Below are 19,028 nucleotides of genomic sequence, written 5' to 3'. Positions count from 1 at the left end.
ACTGGGAGATGGTTGCTAATTCAGGTCACCAGGTTAAGCAGTGAGGAAAGATTCATCTTCTTTGGTCGTACTCTAGTATGGCTCTTGCCAGCTGGGCTCCCTCCGAGTGGCTGCCTGCTGACCTGCCTATCTGTACCCAGCTCGTTAGACCAATAAATGGGTTGGATGCTCATGTGTGGCAGGTAAAGGGAAGCACTGTTCCTCCAGAATTGAATTATTAAGCAGGGAAGCTGTAGATTATATGGCTATTTTCCTACATATTCTTCTCTCCTTTAAAAGAAATTTCCTTTAGCTTCTTTCTGACCGTTACAATTCCTTTCGTCTTCTCTCACCTTTTAGGGATAAAGGAATTGCTTTCTCTCTGCCCCTCACCTCCCATCTGTGATCCTTTAGCAAGGGCTGGCGACTTTCTCTTCATAGCTATCCTGAATGTGCCAATGTCTTTTCCTCTTGGTTTTTTTCCTTCCTCATAGGATCAGCCACTGTCTTTTCTTAGCTGTAGTTGCCTCCCACTTGGACTTCGGCTTCTCTTTTCAACCTGTCCTCCATACAGTAGCCAGAGGGATCTTTCAAAAATAAATCACATCACAAAAATATTCTCTTTCAAAACTTACAATGTCACCCCATTGTTCTTAGGATAAAAATCCAAACTTTCTATCCTCCCCTTTTGACCTTACTTGAGTGAACCTTTCCTATTCACTGATTTGGCTTCTTTCCACCTTTCCTGCCTCACTTAATTTCATCCATATTGACTGTCCTCCGGACGGGCTGTTTGTTCTTACGTTAGGGTCTTTGGGTTAGCTGTTCCAACAACCTAGATGCCTGGACTGTTCGTCCCCCAGGTCATGGCTGATTATTCCTCATTATTCGGGTCACAGCATAAATATCCCTGTCTTACAAAAACTGGGGTCACTTTATCTCAAGTCCCTCCTTGCTAGTTACTCTCCTAGTACACTATTGATTCCCCCTTCTTTTTCACAACATTTATTTCTATTAGGTACCTTTTATTTGTTAGTTTATTTTTTTGTTATTTGAATATTGTCTCCAGAATATAAATTCTCATAGGCAAGGGATCCTTCTTGTTTTGTCCACCATTGATTTCTGATGCCTGTATCAGTGCTAGACACATTGGAGGAACTCAAACAAATATTAGTCAAAGGAAAGGAAGAATGAATAGTTGCCTATGTATTTGAAACATTTGGAACAGTATTTTAAAATGGTGGTGCCTTGAAGTTCTCTTTAATGGCTGTGGCATGTGGTCTTTCTTCCAGACTCTGAGTTCAGCTAGTTAGGGTCCAATTTCTATAAATATTCTCCAAACGCATCCTGGGCCCTGATCTTAGTGTAGATGGCCACCAAGTCTTGGTTTCCTCAGAGGACATGAGCCCCTTTACCAGACCTGTAGCAACTCTAGGGACAGATTGTGTCTATGGAACAAGTAGACAAAGGAAACTTAGTTGTATTTTTGTGGCAAGGGGAGGAAGGAAGAGAAAATTAAGGGAGGAAAGAGATGCAAAGAGAAATATTTGACATTAGGACTAGCTCTTCAATGTAGCTAGTGGTGAAATAACACCACATTTTCTACAGCTGTATTCTGTCATCTCATCATGGTAGAAATCCTAAAGACAGCTTGGAGTTTAGATTTAGAATCTAGAATATACATCCGTATTAATCAAGTGAGCAAAAATCCATTTTCCCAGATTAGCCAGGTTTTTAGAAATTGACAAATTGGCATGGAATTTACTTTTTTAAAGGAAAACAATAAACAAAACTGTGCATTCTATGTTTGGAATTCTTTTAGCTCATTGCTGTAAATCCTAAGTAGTACATCAGTATTGCAACTCTGGAATATATATGATTTTTTGTCTGTGTTTTTTTTTTTTAAAGTTTATTTATTTTGAAAGAGATTGAGAGAACACGTGTGCATGAGTGGGGAAGGGGCAGAGAGAGAGGGATACAGAGAATCCCAAGCAGGCTCCATACCCAGCATGGAGCCTGCTGTGGTGCTCGATCTCACGATCATGAATCATGACCTGAGCCAAAAATCAACAGTTGGGCACTCAACCGACTGAGCCACCCAGGTGCCCTCTGACTGTGTTATTTTTAAGAGTTAATATATTTTCCAAATATGCAATTAATTTACACCAGAAAGTAATTTATCCAGTGGAAGGATTGTTCAGCTGAAAGCAAATCTCTTTTTTTTCATAAATGTACTGGAACTATGCTTTAGTTTTCTGTGATTAGTAGTTATAACATTTCTAATCATCTGAGAAGCCATTAACAATGGTTTTTACATAATATTTACAATATTTCCTGAAAGAGCCTATTTTCAGTCATATATCTCTCTTTAGCACCGTGATCTAACCAACTAAGCTAACTGGCCAACTCACTCAAGTATCTCCTTTAGTTTAATGCTTGAGTTAATAGTAACTTGCAGCAATACTATAATATGCTATTATTTTGAAGCTGTTATAGACAAGTTACTTCTCTAGAGAGCATGACCATGAATGTGCAATTTTTAGGGAGACTAGAAATTTGCTGAGAGTTGAGGGCTTCTCTGATGCATGGTCAATAATGTGCCTTAAATTTCCAGCACCATTTTGCCGCATTCTTACTGTGCCTTTCATCAAGGAAACTTTAAGAAATAAAGTAATGAATGTATACTTGGGTCTAAAACTTACCACAAGTAGTGTTATTGATTAAAACACGAACATATTAAAGCAAAGACTAAAATTATATCTTAGAGATAGTATGCCTTGGCTCTATGAACACAATATTTTAACTTATTTATATAAATATTGTTTTTCCACTATTGTGAGGTTACTGAGTATTGTGAGTTCCTGAGTAAAATCCCTAAGGTTTGTTTACTGACACTTTCTTAGTAACAGCTTTGTGCTGCAAAGTTACTCATTGATTAAAGAGTAGAGATTGTACTTCTAGATAGTACCTTCCATTTGATTCAAATAAACACTTTGGCCACCTATTGTCCATTATTGCATGTACTTTGTTAACAATGTTTTCTATTACGTTTTGTCTTTTGACTTCTTTTCAAATTGGATCTAAAACTTTATGCACTTAAAGAAAACAGTGAGAAAATAACACATGAAAAACAAGAAACATGTAAATACAGGCACAGAGTGGATCAAAAGAAGTTGGGGAACTAGAAGTAGAGATAAAAGATGTGGGGTGCAATGTCAAAAAAAGCCAATATTACCATATTCAGTGTAGTAGATAAAAAATTTGTCTTGTATCTCACACATATTTTGTGTATTTTATAGGCATTAGACAGGGAGAAAATATATTAAAAATGTATTAAGGTCCTATGAAAACAATGTAAAAACCAGCAGTTAACTTGACTTGGTCATAGTCTTTACTTCTCTAGTGACTCGAGTTCAGTGGACACTTCCTTTAGGGGTTGTTTTCAATGTCTCAGTGATCTAGAAATCATTTTTGGTAAGCTGCTGGAATAAGTTCCTAAAAGAGAAATCTCTTTACATCATTCTGTGCATGTATGACAGTCCAAAATTCATTCTTGAGTATAGTTTACAGAGACTTCATAATTTGGTTCCAAAGATCTTCTAGCTTCTCTAACTCCAAGCACTTGCTTTAGCCCTATTCTTAAACCACCCAAACTTCCCATCATTTCCTAAACCTGCCATACCGTTTCCTGCCCACACTCTACCTGTTCCTGCCAGTGGCTTCTCCTTTTTCCCCAAGAAACAGTAAGTGGTGGATCTGAATTGGGTTCAAATTGCTTGATCAGTTTGCTCATCTGTAAATGGGAATAAAAATAATTGTCCTATAAAATGAGAGATACTATATGATAATTAAGTATCATGATTTTGGTGCTTGTATGATGAGTGGAAAGAACTCAGACCTGGATGCCAGATAAAACTGAGTTCAAGTTCTAATATATTTTCTAAATTAATAGAAATATAATAATTATTTAATTAAGCACTTATGAGCTGGTGATCTTAGCAAGCTCCTGAATCTGAGACAGTCCCTCATGTAGAGAGAGGAGAATACATTACCCTTCAAGGTTCATGTGAAGATTTCATTAGACAACACTTTCAAGTGTTTGTCTTCAACCAGAACTTCAGTAATGTAACTGACTCTAATTACAGCTTCAGAAATATTAATAATTCATGTTAATAATCAGAATATGGTAATTGGTTTAGTGCATTTTGTGTATCTAAGTACACAGAATACAGCACATTATAATATATATTAAACTTTTGCAACAATTTCTCCAGAATAAATTTAAAAGTAGTATAGATTCCTGAGGACTTATTGGAGAGGAACATTTGTGATAGCACAGTTCTGGTGGATGAGAGAATCAGGTCAGACCACTCTCTGTTCCTTCCTAATATTTATCACAAAGTCTACTGTTTTATACATTCTTACTTGTTTTAAGTTTATTTATTTACTTTGAGACAGAGAGAGAGATAAAAAGAGAGAGAGTAGGGGAGGGGCAGACAGAGGGCTCTATCCCACAAACTAAACCCACCATGACCTGAGCTGAAACCAAGAGTCAGATGCTTAATGGACTGAGCCACCCAGGGGCCTCTTACACATTCTGTTTGAAAAAAAAAATTGTGGAAAAGTTAATAGATAAACACAATGATTTGGGACTTTTCACAATTTGAATAAAACTTTTATATTTTGGTGTTTTCATCTATAATATTGTGATTAGTGTTTGTTAGAGCAACACGAAAAGAAAGCATATAGTAAAATGTAGGGAAAAGAGATTAAAAATAAAAATTACAGAAAAGGTAGGTGTAAGTGAAATAAGAGAAACCAGTATGGGCAGCAGAATGAAAGAATGGAATGAAATGGTGCCAGAAAGAATATAGGATTTGTGTCATGATATTTGAATTAGAATCCAAATAGGATGGGCACATTTTCATGTGACTTAAAAAATACCACCACCACTAGATGAAGGTATTCCTTTGATAAAGTGAAAAAACCCTATCCACCGTTATTTAAGTTGTGAATATTCTGACTTTTCAGCATTTTTGTGGAAGTGAAAATAAATAAATACTGAAGGACCCAGAGCATCGAGGTTTTCCCCAACCTGTAGAGGTGAGTAAGCACGTGTGATGCCCTCAAAGCAGTTTTTTTGAACTCGATGGGAACTAAATGTGAGGATGAAGCACCCTATCAGCTTGGAATCCAAAACTCCTTTGGGGAAGGGGGAAGGCAAAAATCACTTTTCTGGAGACAGAGGTGATCCTTGTCTCCAATCCAAATATGCACTTGCCCTTGCAAGTCTCCAGCAGAAGTGCTGAGCGATGCAAGGGGCCAGGGGAGCTGTGGCACAGTGGTAAGTCAGAACAGGATCTGAGTCAGCCCCAGAGAGCCCTGGGTTCCCTACAGGTGAAGGACATCTGAGGATTTCCTATGCTCTCCGGAGAAGGCTGGCTATGAGCAGACAGTCAGTGTAGATTGGCATTGGTGCTGGGTGAGAAGCATGTGGATTATCTGGCCCTGGTAACTGGAGAACATGGAAGTGTTTGAAGGCCTTGGTGAGTGCCGATGCCAACATCCGACAGAGGAGCTAAACCTCACACAGAGCTGACAAAATTACTGTAGATGTTCATCTCTCTACCTGTCCTCCACTTTGATATTTCAGAAACTGTCTCTGAGCCTAGGCGCTATTAGGCAGAAGGAAAAAAATGGGTGGAGTGGGTAAGAATTCTTAAGTGATTAAGATTGTATCTTAAAAACATTTTTTTTTCATGTTTATTTATTTTTGAGAGAGAGACAGAAGGCGAGCAGAGGAGGGGCAGGGAGGGAAGTAGGGAGAGAGAATCCCAAGCAGCACAGAGCTTGATGTGGGGCTCAAACTCACAAAGCATGAGATCATGACCTGAGCCAAAGTTGGCCGTTCAACCAAGCCACTCAGGTGCCCCAAGATTGCATCTTAAAGACAAAATTATTGATATTTATTTATTTATTTGTTTTGAGGGAGACAGAGAGAGAGAGAGAGAGAGTGCAAGTGGGAGAGGGGCAGAGAGAGAAGGAGAGAGAGAATCCCAAGCGGTTTCACACTGTCAGTGCAGAGCCCAATGTAGGACTCAAACCTACTAACCATGAAATCATGACCTGAGCCAAAGCTGGACGCTTAACCAACTGAGCCACCTAGGTGCCCCTAAAGTTCCTGATTTTTCAACCAAGCTACTTTGAATTAGCAATTTTAAATGTTTATCATTTTATGAAGGTATCATGAACTCTGAGTTTAGTCACAGAAACAAAATTTCACTTTTGTACATCTGGGATTTGTGGCCTAAAAATGAAAATTTGTATATTACATACTATATCTGGTTTTGATATACTTAATATTAATGATTGGACAAAGCTATTATTCTGTGTGTGTGTGTGTCTACTAGTATACAACTTTTCCCTGCACCCTTAAATTTTATGACCAATAATGTTGGCATTGCCCTTTAACCTTCTTCTCTGAACTCCTCCCCTACCCTGTATTTTCTGAGGGACAAAAAACCCGAGAGGTGAATTTTCCTGAAAAAAGTAGAATAGAAAACAAATTTTGTGCCCAAGGACACCATGTGGCAGAGGAGTGTGTTGTGTCAGGAGTGCATGAGGAATGAGGGCTAAGTGATGGAGAGAAAGAGGCTGAAGGGAGTCCACGCAGTCTTGCATCAAAGAGGGAATTCTGGGGAAAGGGGTCAAAAAGTTCTTAGAGACTGAAGAGTAATAGAGAAGAGAGGGCATAGGACTTCAATAGGACTCATGTAGATCATATACAATGGAGGATTCTTTAAATCTTTTCAGAAGCATGAATAAAGGGAATACCCTTGTTCTGCATGAGTTTCATTAAATGTGAACCCATTCTGGGACTGGATCACATATAATAAAGTTGACTCTAGTACTAACACCACAATCAACACATCCATGCCTCAGCTAGTTCCTTATCCTGCCTTTACATTGCGGACTGCTGGGTGATTTCACTGAATTCTTTAATGTCTTAAAACTTAGTCTCTGTCTGGAAACACTGCTTATATTTTTTCCATAGGACATGACATCATTCTTGTTTTGATTCCTCCATAACACACTGCCTTGTTAAGTTCCATTCTTCTTGATCACTACCACATTCATTCCTCAGTTATCTGTTCAGGTATTCATTATAGCCATAAGCAACATGTCAAGGGGATTTAATCATGACAAAACATTTGGCCTTGACCTATCTGTTCACATCTTAAATGAATAATTCTAGCCTGTGTCTATTTGTATCTATCTTATATGACAGGCATTAAAGCTGTCGTAGGTTGTGAACTCCTAGAGGGAAGAGAATAAGTCTGTTTAATTTCTTCATGCAGCAACTCCTAGGTAATGACTATAATGGACCATGAGAATAATATTGAATCCACTATATTATTATCAGCATAGAAACTTTGAAAATGATGCCTAAGAGCCAGAAACACTACAAAAAGATTTGTATAGATTTTTTTCCCCCACTGAAATAGATTTGATGGACAAATGATTTGCTCCGTTATTTCAGGTCAACAATGGAGATGAATGCTCAGTTGCTGAGAAAAGTTACTGAATTTCAACAAACAAAAGCAATCCTTCTTTTCAGGGAGCCTGCGCTGTTGTGCTGTGGACACTCAAGATCAGGGGTAAGGGCTGCAGGCAGAAGGGAAGAAACAAAAATCTAAATGTAACTTAGCTAAACTAGCCACCCCTCCTGATTTTACCACAAAGAGGGAGGTTAAGTGGAGGTTAAGAGAATCTAACAGAAAGCATGACCAGTGACGTCTTCTTGTCCAAGTTGGAAATGGGTGAGAAAGTAGAGACATTTATAAACCATGAAGCAGTTTTTCAGAGTCCAATAAATCAGCCACAACCAGGAAAGCAAATCTTCTGGACCATTGAAAATGAGTCAAACATTTCTAGCCTGCTCTGGGAAAAGCCCATTAAAATATCCAAAGGCTGGGGTGAGCAGGAAGATGGGGGAAGAGGCTGAAAAGGAAGGACAAGGATCAGAGGTTTGGGGAGTGAATGTAGTAGGGAGGCCAATTGTGTTCTGTCTCAGAAGCGAGGGCCTGATGCATCTGAGAACTTAATCAGTTCTTTTCATCAATTTATACCTGCACTATGGAGCCTGGATAAAAGCTTTCAAAACAGTGTTGTGGAGTAACTTATGTGATTTCTCTCAGATCCAGGCATGTACGTTTCATGTCCATTGGCATGCTTTATTCTATAACATTTAAATTTCTCATCTATAAAGTAAGATTTATCTGCTTAAATGGCTACACCACAGGAACCTGTAGGGTGATAATTCCCTCCCACTGTGAGGATCAGATGGTGGAACCATCTTACTAAATACTGTAAAAATTAGCCAAAATGTCCATGAATGCAGGTAGCTACAGAATGGATGTACGTATGTAATATGTTGAAAGCCTGCTTAACAGGGAACTGTCTTCTATGAAGGTCCTAAGTTATGAGGGGGGATATTAAGGATGAGAGGTGGGTACAAATAAGGATTCTGGTTGCAAGATTTGGGACCAAGAGATGAGAGTTTCTCTTTGTGTGCGTTTTGTCAAGAGCTATGGTGAGGCTGAGGAACAGAGAGAATGGTTAGGGTGAAAAGGGAGAAATCAGGTGGTGGGAGGGGGAAGAAGAGCTTGTTGATTAGAATTATAAATCAATACCTGGGCCTCGTGGAGGCCAGGGAAGGAAATGCTGCTGATTCCACTTGGCACTAAGCAGCCTGTGTATGGGGGGAGACGAAAAAGAGGGGAGACTGAGTGTATAGCAGGATGGAAGCCTGAAGGAGGCGGGAAAGTGGCCAGGGAGACAAGTTCAGTTTTCACATCCCCACTTTCTCTCAATGCAAAGCCGTCTCCCCTCACAGGATAAAGAGGAAATCAGCCTGGCATGGTAATAGATAGCTTACTACCAGTGTGGGGTTTTTTTGCTACCAAATCATGAATTGTTGATGCCTTTGGGTAGCTTTGCACAGAGTGAGAATGCACTGCATTGCTTCTCTATGTGTCTTTGCCATCTCCTTGAAGTTGGGAAACACGTGGCTTCCATCTCAGGAAATTGTGTGTGTGTGTGCTGAGGCAGGGAGAGGGAGGAAAAGAGCAAGTTAGGGTGACTCTATTCAGTATGAACACTGTCTCAAATGTATCTCCCTTCTCTGGCAACTACCTCGGCACAGGCAGAAAGAAGACTTGATATTCTTTTCTAGGGGAGGGGTAATGGGAGAGGTCCAGTGTACAGGTATTTGATGCCCAAGCTATGTGGGGGTACCTAGAGAAAAGAAGGCATCTGAAACTAGAAGTGTCAGGAAGTGGGTCCCTTCCTTGGGTGGCTCAGTCACTTAAGCATCCGTCTGTTCATTTCAGCTCAGGTCATGATCTCATGGCTGTGAGTTCAGCACTGTGTTAGGCTCTGTGCTGCAGTGCAGAGCCTGTTTGGGATTCTCCTTTTCCCTCTCTTTCTGCCCCTTCCCCTCTGGTGTTCTCTCTCTCTCTCTCTCCTCTCTTTCAATCAATAAATAAATAAACTTAAAAAAAAAAAGAAGTGTCAGGAAGATTCTGATAGTCTACAAACTACTCCTGAGAAGTTGATGAAGTTTCTTCCATTGTAGCTTCATTGGACAGCTGTATAACAGCCCTCAGCCTCAGGCTTCCTATAGAATATAAAGACTTCCCCACCTTAGATGGAATGGCCCCAAGGGCCAGATTCAGTGCCTGCAGAGCATGGGATGGGAACGGCTGTATCTTTAAAGAAAATGTAGTTGTCTGAGGAATGGAATAGGAGTATGGACTGGAGAGGGAATAGAGGTAATGAAAACATCCACTAGATCTTTATCTACTTGGAGATTTATAAAAGCCCCTTTCCTTTCTTTTATTTTTATCTTTTTATTTAAAAAGATTTTTTTAATGTTTTATTTATTTCTGAGAAAGAGAGAGAGAGAGAGAGAGAGAGAGAGAGAGAGAGAGAGAGCGTGAGCAGGGGAAGGTCAGAGAGAAAGGGAGACACAGAATCCAAAGACAGGCTCCAGGCTCTGAGCTAGCTGTCAGCACAGAGCCCGATGCGGGGCTCGAACCCATGAACTGTGAGATCATGACCTGAGCCAAAGTCGGATGCTCAACCGACTGAGCCACCCAGGTGCCCCAAATGCCCCTTTCCTTAAAGTTCCTCTGGGCCTAACTGCAGGCATGGACTTGGAGAAGTGTGATCAGACTCTTCTCTCCCTGCCCATTCTCTCCCTGGTTGCGAGAATGATTTAAAATGTTTATCTATTAGGTAACATTTGAATAATGATTATACTAAGCTTATCGGCAACATCTTAATCTTTGAGGCTAGGATTTTGGTGGATAATAAATTTATTTTAATAACCTCAGTGTAGGTTCTCTCTACTTTAAGGTGGCGATTTACCCTTCTGACATTTCCTGCCCTTCTTGCCCTACATATGAAATTTAGAGGCCCATTTTTAAGAGTAAGTAAAGAATAATACAACTGATGACAAAAGGGAATGCAGCTATATTGCCCTCTGTTTCTTCCTATGTGAAAAATTAAGGTGTTATACTCTAAGTTTTGACTTTCCCATGAACTGAAAAGCTTGATTTTATGAGACTTAAATAAAAAAAAAAGTACTTAGGAGACATAAGATGAAACTGTCTAGCCAGATAGTAATTCACTAAAGATGCAGATGCTGGGTGGGGCGCCTGGGTGACTCAGTCAGTTAAGTGTCTGACTTCAGCTCAAGTCATGATCTCAGGGTTCTTGAGTTCGGGCCCTGCATCAAGATCTGTGCTGACACATTGCATCTTGGAGACTGGTTCGGATTCTGTGTCTCCCTCTCTCTCTCCCCCTCCCTGGCTCATGCTCTCTTACTCTCTCTCAAAAATGAATACATATTAAAAAATTTAAAAAAAGATTCAGATGCTGGAATCGGAAAAAAAAACTTATTATTTTTCAAATATATTAGATAAGAATTAAGAGAAATGATTAGGGGACAGCAGCATAATTAGATCTTTTAATCAATGAATTAGCTCATATAATTGTATGGCCTCTCAGTTCAAGAGCATATTGAATCCTCTAATAAAAACAAAAAAATATTTTAAATGTTAGCTGCCTTTTAAGAAGGGTAAATCTTACTATTAAAGGCTATATCAGATTATCTGGCGTCCCTTTTTGTAGCTAATCATGTGGGTGACATTTTGGCTCACCTGAGCACCTTCACTAAAGGTGGACCCGGAGTTGAGTTTGTAAACAGGGGCTCAGGCCAGAGAGCTGGTGTGTGTGTTTCTTAAAAAAGTGTTTATTGATTTATTTTGAGAGAGAGAGAGAAAGCACATGCATGCGTGGGTGGGGGAGGGGAAGAGAGAGAGGAGAGACTCCCAAGCAGGCTTGGTGCTGTCAGAGGGGAGCCTGATGCAGGGCTTGATCCCATGACCCTGGGATCTGACCTGAGACAAATGAAGAGTTGGATGCTTACCCGCCTGAGCCCCCAGGTGTCCCTATGTTGTACTTCACTATGGAATGAGAAATTGAGTTCTGAAGACCATATAGGGCGCGGGTGTAGGCTGAGGAGGAAAGATGGTGAGAGAGAGGTGGAGAGAGGAGCTGGTACAGTTGCCAGAGGCAAGGGCTCCACATCTAGAGCAGCAGCTCCCAGAGTCTTCCTCTCAAAGGATGATTCTCAGAGGGTTTTTTTTTTTTTGAGAGTACTGATTATTTTTTAAAAAAGATATATTCATTATTATGGGAGATTTAAGAAATAAGGTGACCCTAGTTAACTGAGCTAATATTGAAATAATTATGAAATGAATTGACTTAGCAAAAAAAAATCAGACAAATTACTATTAAATACAACTATTTAGCAGGAAAATATCAGTTTCTAACACAAGTAACAGGAGACCTCACTTTATACTATGCTTTTTTTTTTTTAAGTGACTTCTAGCTTTGCTGTTACAGAGAACAAAACCTCAATGTGAAATATTCATGACTTGCTGGCCCCTACGTATCTTCAAAGAAAGACGAAGCTTTTGGTTGTTCTGATCAGGGTGGAGGGTGAAGGTGCAAAAAGGTGAGAGTATCAGATCACCATGTACAAGAAATAGAGCTACTGGGGTTGTGGGGTGAATGAGGGGAGAATATATCCAGGAGGAGGGGGAAGTAAGCTGACATAGGAATGGAACAAATATATATTGGTACTTCTTACATGTATAGTTGGTGTGGCATGTGCTACAAACAAAAAAGCTTTCTAAGCAAAATCCTAGGATCAATACAGGTGGAGTCTAATTTTCTATTCTTTCGAATTCCTTGCATGTGTATCCTAACTCCTCATTGGGGGGGCACTGAGAGGTGTACATAGAGCAGATGGCACCAGCTCAAGGAGGAGAGCCATAAATAATGGGCATGGATTTCTTCAACTTTCCTGGGATGCAGAGGGCCTCACCTGGGGGTGTGCAACCTGTTTTGTTTGGATTTACCAGTTTTATGATCTTGGACTGGTTAATAGTTCTTTATTGCTTAATCTCTGAAATGGAGAAATATCTAATTTGCCTGTAGGCCAATGGGCTAAATTAGAAGATCTGTTAAAATCTCCTTTAATTCACAGGTATTATAGTATTAGAAAATAGTAGAACTCAATCATGTTTTGCTAGCATAGGCTTTTCAGGGAAACAGGCTTGGAATCAAACGTCTTTTGCAACAATTACTAGAGAACGATGCCAGGCATGCTACTTAATATTTCTCATTTTCTGTTTCTTCTTTTGCTAAATGAGAATATCTCTTCATGTTTTCATAGGGATAAAATCAGATAATGTTTATAAAGCACTTAGTCCATGGTTCATGGTTCATGGGAAACTCTCAATAAGTGGTAAATAGAAAAACAACCACATCTATAACCACAATCATAGTGCTTGAAATCAAGTAGTATAAATGCTTACAGTTTTTCAGACAAAACAAAAAACAAACAAAAAAACCCACACCTAACTAGAATACCCATTTCCAAGCATTCACTTTAACAAGTTTGTCCTAATGTGTGAAATTATGCTTGTAAAACTATTTAGCTCACAAATGTAATTCTTTGTTTCCTTGATACAGATGGTGGTGATGATGTATTTGCACAGACTTGTTAATTTTCTTCCTATTTAAAACTTAAAAATATTATTCCAAACTCATAGAAAGAACAATAAAAATTATTAGCAACCTTCAAAAACAGGGTGGCATAATAGATACTTCAGCAGTGTGCACATTGGAAAGTTTATTTTCTTATCTTTTGGATATGAGTAGACATGCCAGTATCCTCTTTTTTTATACAGTAATGGTTGGTTCTGGGAAAACCTTTTCCTTTCTTCTTCTTAATAGTTAGAGAAAAACTATTAGAAGATACGCCTGTCATAAGACTTAAGACTAAGCTCAGATGGTCTTGTAAGTATCAATCTGGAATTGAAAAGTGAAGACATGGGGCACCTGGGTGGCTCAGTCAGTTATGTGTCCAACTTCGGCTCAGGTCATGATCTCATGGTTTGTGGAGCTGAACCCCACATAGGGCTCTGTGCTGACAGCTAGGAACCTGATGCCTGGCTCAGATTCTTTGTCTCCTTCTCTCTCTGCCCCTCTCCTGCTTGCACTCTGTCTCTCACTCTCTCAAGAATAAATAAACATTAAAAAAGTTAAAAAAAAAAAAAAAAAAGAAAATTGAGGATGTTTCCAGCTATGCCAGTTCTTGGCAAAATACTTCAGTGGGATCGAGTTTATGTTTGGGCCTCTTCTATTTCCCATTTCTTCACTTGCTCCCCGTCTATCCAAAGTATTGAGTAAAATGATTGTTTTTGTTTAATGATACAGGTTAAGTAATAAGTAAAGCATTTGCTGATAAAGACTTAAGATTCTTCCTAGGGTTTGTTTTTTAACTTTTAATTTCAGAATATTATAGACTCACAAGAAGTTGCAAAAATGGCACAGAGAGGTCCTATGTACCCTTCACCCAGTTTCCCCTAGTGGCAAAAACTTATATAACCATAGTACATTATCAAACTAATAAATCAACACTGGCATAATACGCTAACTGGACTATAGACAGAAGAATATTTAAAGAATCAGAAATTCTCAAGGGCCAAAGGAAATTGTTGCCCCTGTCCGTGTGCACCTAGGTTTTTGAGCATCTCCCTGGTAATCCTAGATTAACGTTCTGTTTTCACGCTATCCCTTCTGAGCAGGGATCCTGTTTTGGTCGCCCCTTAGTCTTATTGCTTATTAAGGTCATTGGCATTCAATAAGTATTTTTGGTTAAAAAGGTGACTAATAATTGCTTAAGTCTTTATACACATTATCTCTCAGAATGTGCATGGTCTAGGGGAAAGAGTATAGACTTCAAAAACATTCTAATCCTGGCATTTATTAGCTTGAGTATTGTGGCAAGGTACTGAATGTCCTTCGTTCTTGCCTTCCTCATGTGCTTCATTATATCTACGTAAGTGAGTTGTTGTAAAGATTCAAGGAGGTACTTTATATAAAAAAGAAGCAAACATAAGGGCTTGGGATATAGTTAGGTAAAATATTTTATTGCCATTTTACAGACTAAGGGTCACTGATTTTATTGCCATTTTACAAAGTGAGGCTCAGAGAAGGTAAGTCATTGCTGCAAATCTTAGAGCCAACACACAAAGGTGCTGCTAAGCACCTTAGAGCAGCAGCCTTCCATGGTATTACATTGCCTTTTCCAGGCCACTGGAAAAATGGATTAAAGAAAAAAGAAAGAATCAACAAGCATCACAGGGAAGTTACAGAGATTTAAGATTTTGTCCTTATGTAGTTGTTGATTTCTTTTGCTATGTGCATAGGAAACCCTCTCTTAGTGGAGCTGGATGGGGAGATGAACTAGAAGGTGAACCATGGGTGTGGGGAGCTATTTCGGAGGTTCCTGAAAAATCCCCTTCCCCCCCACCCCCCATTCAGTTGACACCCTATAGCAAGGAATGTTGCTTGCCAAACTGCATCAGATGTTTATGTTCTCATCCCTTGCTGAAGGCATGGAGGGGTGAGAAATTGGACCCCTTAAATATTCACAGTATGTGGTCAAAAAAAGTTTTTTAAATCACAAGTAACTTAAATTTAAAAAGTTGGAAAGTTTTGACATCATCATCATCATCATCATCTACTTTTATTTTCTGCTCATGAAAATAATTTTTTTTAACAAAAGGGAATATGTAAACATGGAAATTTTTTATTAACCTGAATTGGCTGGAAACATGTTAGTCAAAGTTGCTTTTCAACTTGCTCTGACCCACCCCTTTTTTAAAAGTTTATTTATTATTTAATTTGAGAGAGAGAAGAGCACAGGAGGGGCAGAGAGAGAGAGAATCCTGAGTAGGCTCCACACTGTCAACACAGAGCCCAAAGTGGGGCTTGAACTCCTGAACCATGAGATCATGACCTGAGCCAAAACCAAGAGCTGGACACTTAACTGACTGAGCCACTCAGGCATCCCTGCCCTGAACACCTTTTATATACTCTTGTCATACCTTTTAATTCATCATACTAGGATGCCTAATTTGGAAGTATCCTATTGGCCTTTTTAATCTATTCCTTTCATTCAACTAAATAGGAGATAGCAAAATATGTTATTGATTTATGAGGCTGTTGGCTAAAATGTCAAAAAGTCTGGTAGCTTAAATACTTGGATTACAGTGAGAAACATTCAATTTTCGGTGGTGGTTTGCAATTTGTTTTTTGGCTCTCTAGTTATGAAAATGGGTAATGAGTCTTAAATGTAGTAACTGAAACAATGAAACTTCTTGGAGAAAACATAGGAACAAAGCTCTTTGACATGGATTTTGGTAGTGAATTTTTTGATATGGCACCTGAAACATAAGCAACACAATACAAAATAAACCAGTGGGACTGCCCCAAACTAACAAACTTCTGCACAGCAAAGAAAACCCATCAAAAAACTGAAAAGAAAACATCCAGAAAAATATTTGCAAATCATATATCTGATATGGGGTTAATACCCAAAACATATGAAAAGAACTCATACAACTCAGTGGCAACATCAACAACAAAAAACAAACAAATAACCCAATTGAAAAATGGGCAAAGGACCTGAATAGATATTTCTCCAAAGAAGACGTATTTCTTCAGGGCCAACAGGTACGTGCAAAGATGCTCAACATCACCAGTCATGCACGAGGAAAAGGCGAATCAAAACCATAATAAGGTATCAACTCACACTTGTTAGAATGGCTACTATTAAAAGGACAAGGATAAGAAATCTGGCATGGAAGGAGAGGAAAGGGAATCTTTGCACACTGTTGATGGATTTGGAATTGGAAATTGGTATAGCCACCATGAGAGGACCCTCAAGAAGTTAAAAATAGAACTACCATATGATCCAGCAATTGCACTTCTGGGACTATATCCAAAGGTAATAAAAATGCTAACTCAAAAATGATACATAGCCCTGTATTCATAGCAGCATTATTTACGGTAGCCAAGACATGGAGACAAGCTAAATGTCCATCAGTGGGTGAGGGAATAAAGAAGTTGTGGCATATATATGCAATGGAGTAGTATTCAGTGATAAACAAACAAACAAACAAGAAAATTCTACCATTTGCAACACACGGATGGACCTTGAAGGCATTATGCTAAGTGAAATAAGTCAGACAGAGAAAGACGAATACTATATGATCTCACTTATATGTGAATCTTAACAACAAAAAAGGAAAGTCTCAAAACTCATGGAAAAAGAGATAAAATTCAGGGTTACCAGAAATAATGGGGGAGGGGCTGTGGAGGGAGGTGCTGTGTGATGTATGGGTCAATGTTAAATGAGTGAATCCTAAGATTTCTCATCACAAGGAAACAATTTTTATCCCTTTCTTCTTCTTTCTTGTCTTTTATATTGTTTTTATATAATAAGATGGATGTTATCTGAACCTACTGTCTAATCATTTCACAATATATACAGATCAAACCATCATTCTGTAGGACTTAAACTCACAGAGTGATATATGTCAGTTACTTCTCAACAAAACTGGAATGAAAATTCGAGTATCAGTGACCAAGATTGGAGATAGAGAAAGCTAAGAACTAGAATGCTTTTCCAGGATTCTGAATTGTTTCCTCGGTTTCGTATGCTGTCTCCCACCTCTGACCATTAAAAGTAAGGTATACTGGAGATCAAGAGAGGAAAGGGAAAAAAAATCACTTTGATACAGTACACGCCATCGGAACTGGGAAAGCTAGGATTGAAATTTACTTGGAGATATTCTCAATAGAATATCTCAGTGAAAATCAACTTCTGCAAACTTTGAAGAGATGGAAGAATGTAAACACGCATGTGAGTTCTAAATGTGTTAAAGTTTATCATTCCCAGCATCATAAGGTGTTAAAGATACCCAGAAGGTTTTCTTTCTTGATTTGCTTGGACTGCCTCATAATTTAGTACCTAAGAGACAAACATTTTATTTCTGCTTATGTAATATAATTTAAAGAGGGTTTAATGCAGAATGTCTCTCCCTTGCTTAACATTATTTTTTTCTGAGAAATAAACCATAGCATATATGGAGAAAAGCAAAAATTGTGATAATAACAAAAGTGAAAATGCCCATTTGGGCTCCTGGTGTGTTTATGCTTTTCACTGCTTTGTGCTTGTCCTTATTATTTTTTTCCACAGCATAGTGAGAGATCTTGTTAAATAAAAAAAGAGTTTTATGAATGCATTTCTCAGTGAGAAGGCACACCTATGATATCACATCACAAAGGACCAGACCACAAAGCGTTAAAACTACACAGAAACCTGAATACATGTAAAGTCTTTCCCAGAATATTTCAATGGACATCTTACTTGAACACGATCTCTTTAAGGACTGCTTCTCTTGAAGCATTATAAAATTACTTATCAAATAATTATTGCTTAAACAAATTGGTTGTTACGAAGCACAGGTTTGTATGTCCCATTAATCTTTCTCAACTACTGACTCTGCCAAGATAGTCCAGTTTCTAATATAAATGCCAGAAAAGACTTGAGAATAATTCTGAAGTGAGATTACAATTTTATCAGAAAAGAACATTTTATCTTAAAAGCATAAATGTAAGTAACAGACATTTTGTAAATTGTGATTAGTTCATACAATATTATTAAGGTATATACAGTTAAATACTGAGCATACTTACAATATTTACCCAAAATTAAGATGCAGAAGAAGACAGGACCCGATGTCATTTCCTTCTTTTTGAGCAACTGATTAATAAAAGTGAACACAATTTGGTCTTGGTTGCTGAGTCGCACACAGCTCGGTGGTTTTGTGCTATTTCTGTCTGCAATCTTAGCAGCTACAAAGCAGTTCACCCTCCTTCCTCTCTCATTTCCTCTCCCTCTCTTTCCATTCCCTTTTCTTTTCTTTCTTCCCTTCTGTTTCTCAGAATCTCTCCTCCCACCCTCCTTTGCAAAAAGTCTTAATATCCTTCTTTACACCCCCTCCGCACACACACCCCCTGCACACACACACACACACACGCACACACACACGCGCGCGCGCACACACACACACACACACAGAGAGACCAGCAGGAACACAGACAAAGCTGACCAGTGAGCAAAAGTTTCAGACAGAGAACATACAAGCTCTTCTTGTTTACTCTAAACATCTTGTGTCTATGTCCCGCCACAGTGTATAAATGAGGGTTTGTGTGAAGTGACAAATGTCTGAGCTGACCACAGTCACGCTACTAGAAAGAAACTGAGCTAGAGATACATTACAAATGAAAACTGTTTTTTCCCCTCAATGACTTGGGACGAGGAAAAGTACAGAACTACATGGGGCAAAATGCCTTTGTGGAAGTAACTATAAGGCAAGAATTAAAATGTAACTATAGCATTCTTCTGTGATCTGAGTTTAGGCATTTGAATGATAGGCTATTGCTTATAGGCAAATACAAAGGAATAAAAAACACATCTGAAATTTTCTTGAGCCTGTGAATTTTACTCCCAGTGGAGAGAGCATGACAGGTCATTGGTTGTGGAGCACAGCCTTCCT

The 19,028-nt window shown here is 38.8% G+C and overlaps 1 protein-coding gene across 5 annotated transcripts in view; it reads right to left on the bottom strand.

The window, feature by feature from the left end:
• The window catches only part of RXFP1 (relaxin family peptide receptor 1), a 112,522-nt gene extending 94,041 nt beyond the window's left edge, over positions 1–18,481 (bottom strand). For 2 of the 5 annotated variants that reach the window (XM_077761451.1, XM_077761452.1), the window contains exon 1: positions 18,166–18,478. In XM_077761451.1, the coding sequence (XP_077617577.1) occupies positions 18,166–18,214 (49 nt within the window). In that variant the 5' untranslated portion in view covers positions 18,215–18,478. Of the gene's footprint in view, positions 1–18,165 lie in introns of all 5 variants that reach the window. The other 3 variants (XM_077761449.1, XM_077761450.1, XM_077761454.1) reach the window with 2 other exon arrangements.
• Between the last annotated feature and the right edge of the window lie 547 nt (positions 18,482–19,028).

Source organism: Crocuta crocuta, unplaced genomic scaffold (genome assembly GCF_008692635.1).
Source record: "Crocuta crocuta isolate KB4526 unplaced genomic scaffold, BGI_CrCroc_1.0 scaffold422, whole genome shotgun sequence".
Lineage (NCBI taxonomy): Eukaryota > Metazoa > Chordata > Mammalia > Carnivora > Hyaenidae > Crocuta > Crocuta crocuta.
This window is presented reverse-complemented; position numbering and strand designations above follow the sequence as displayed.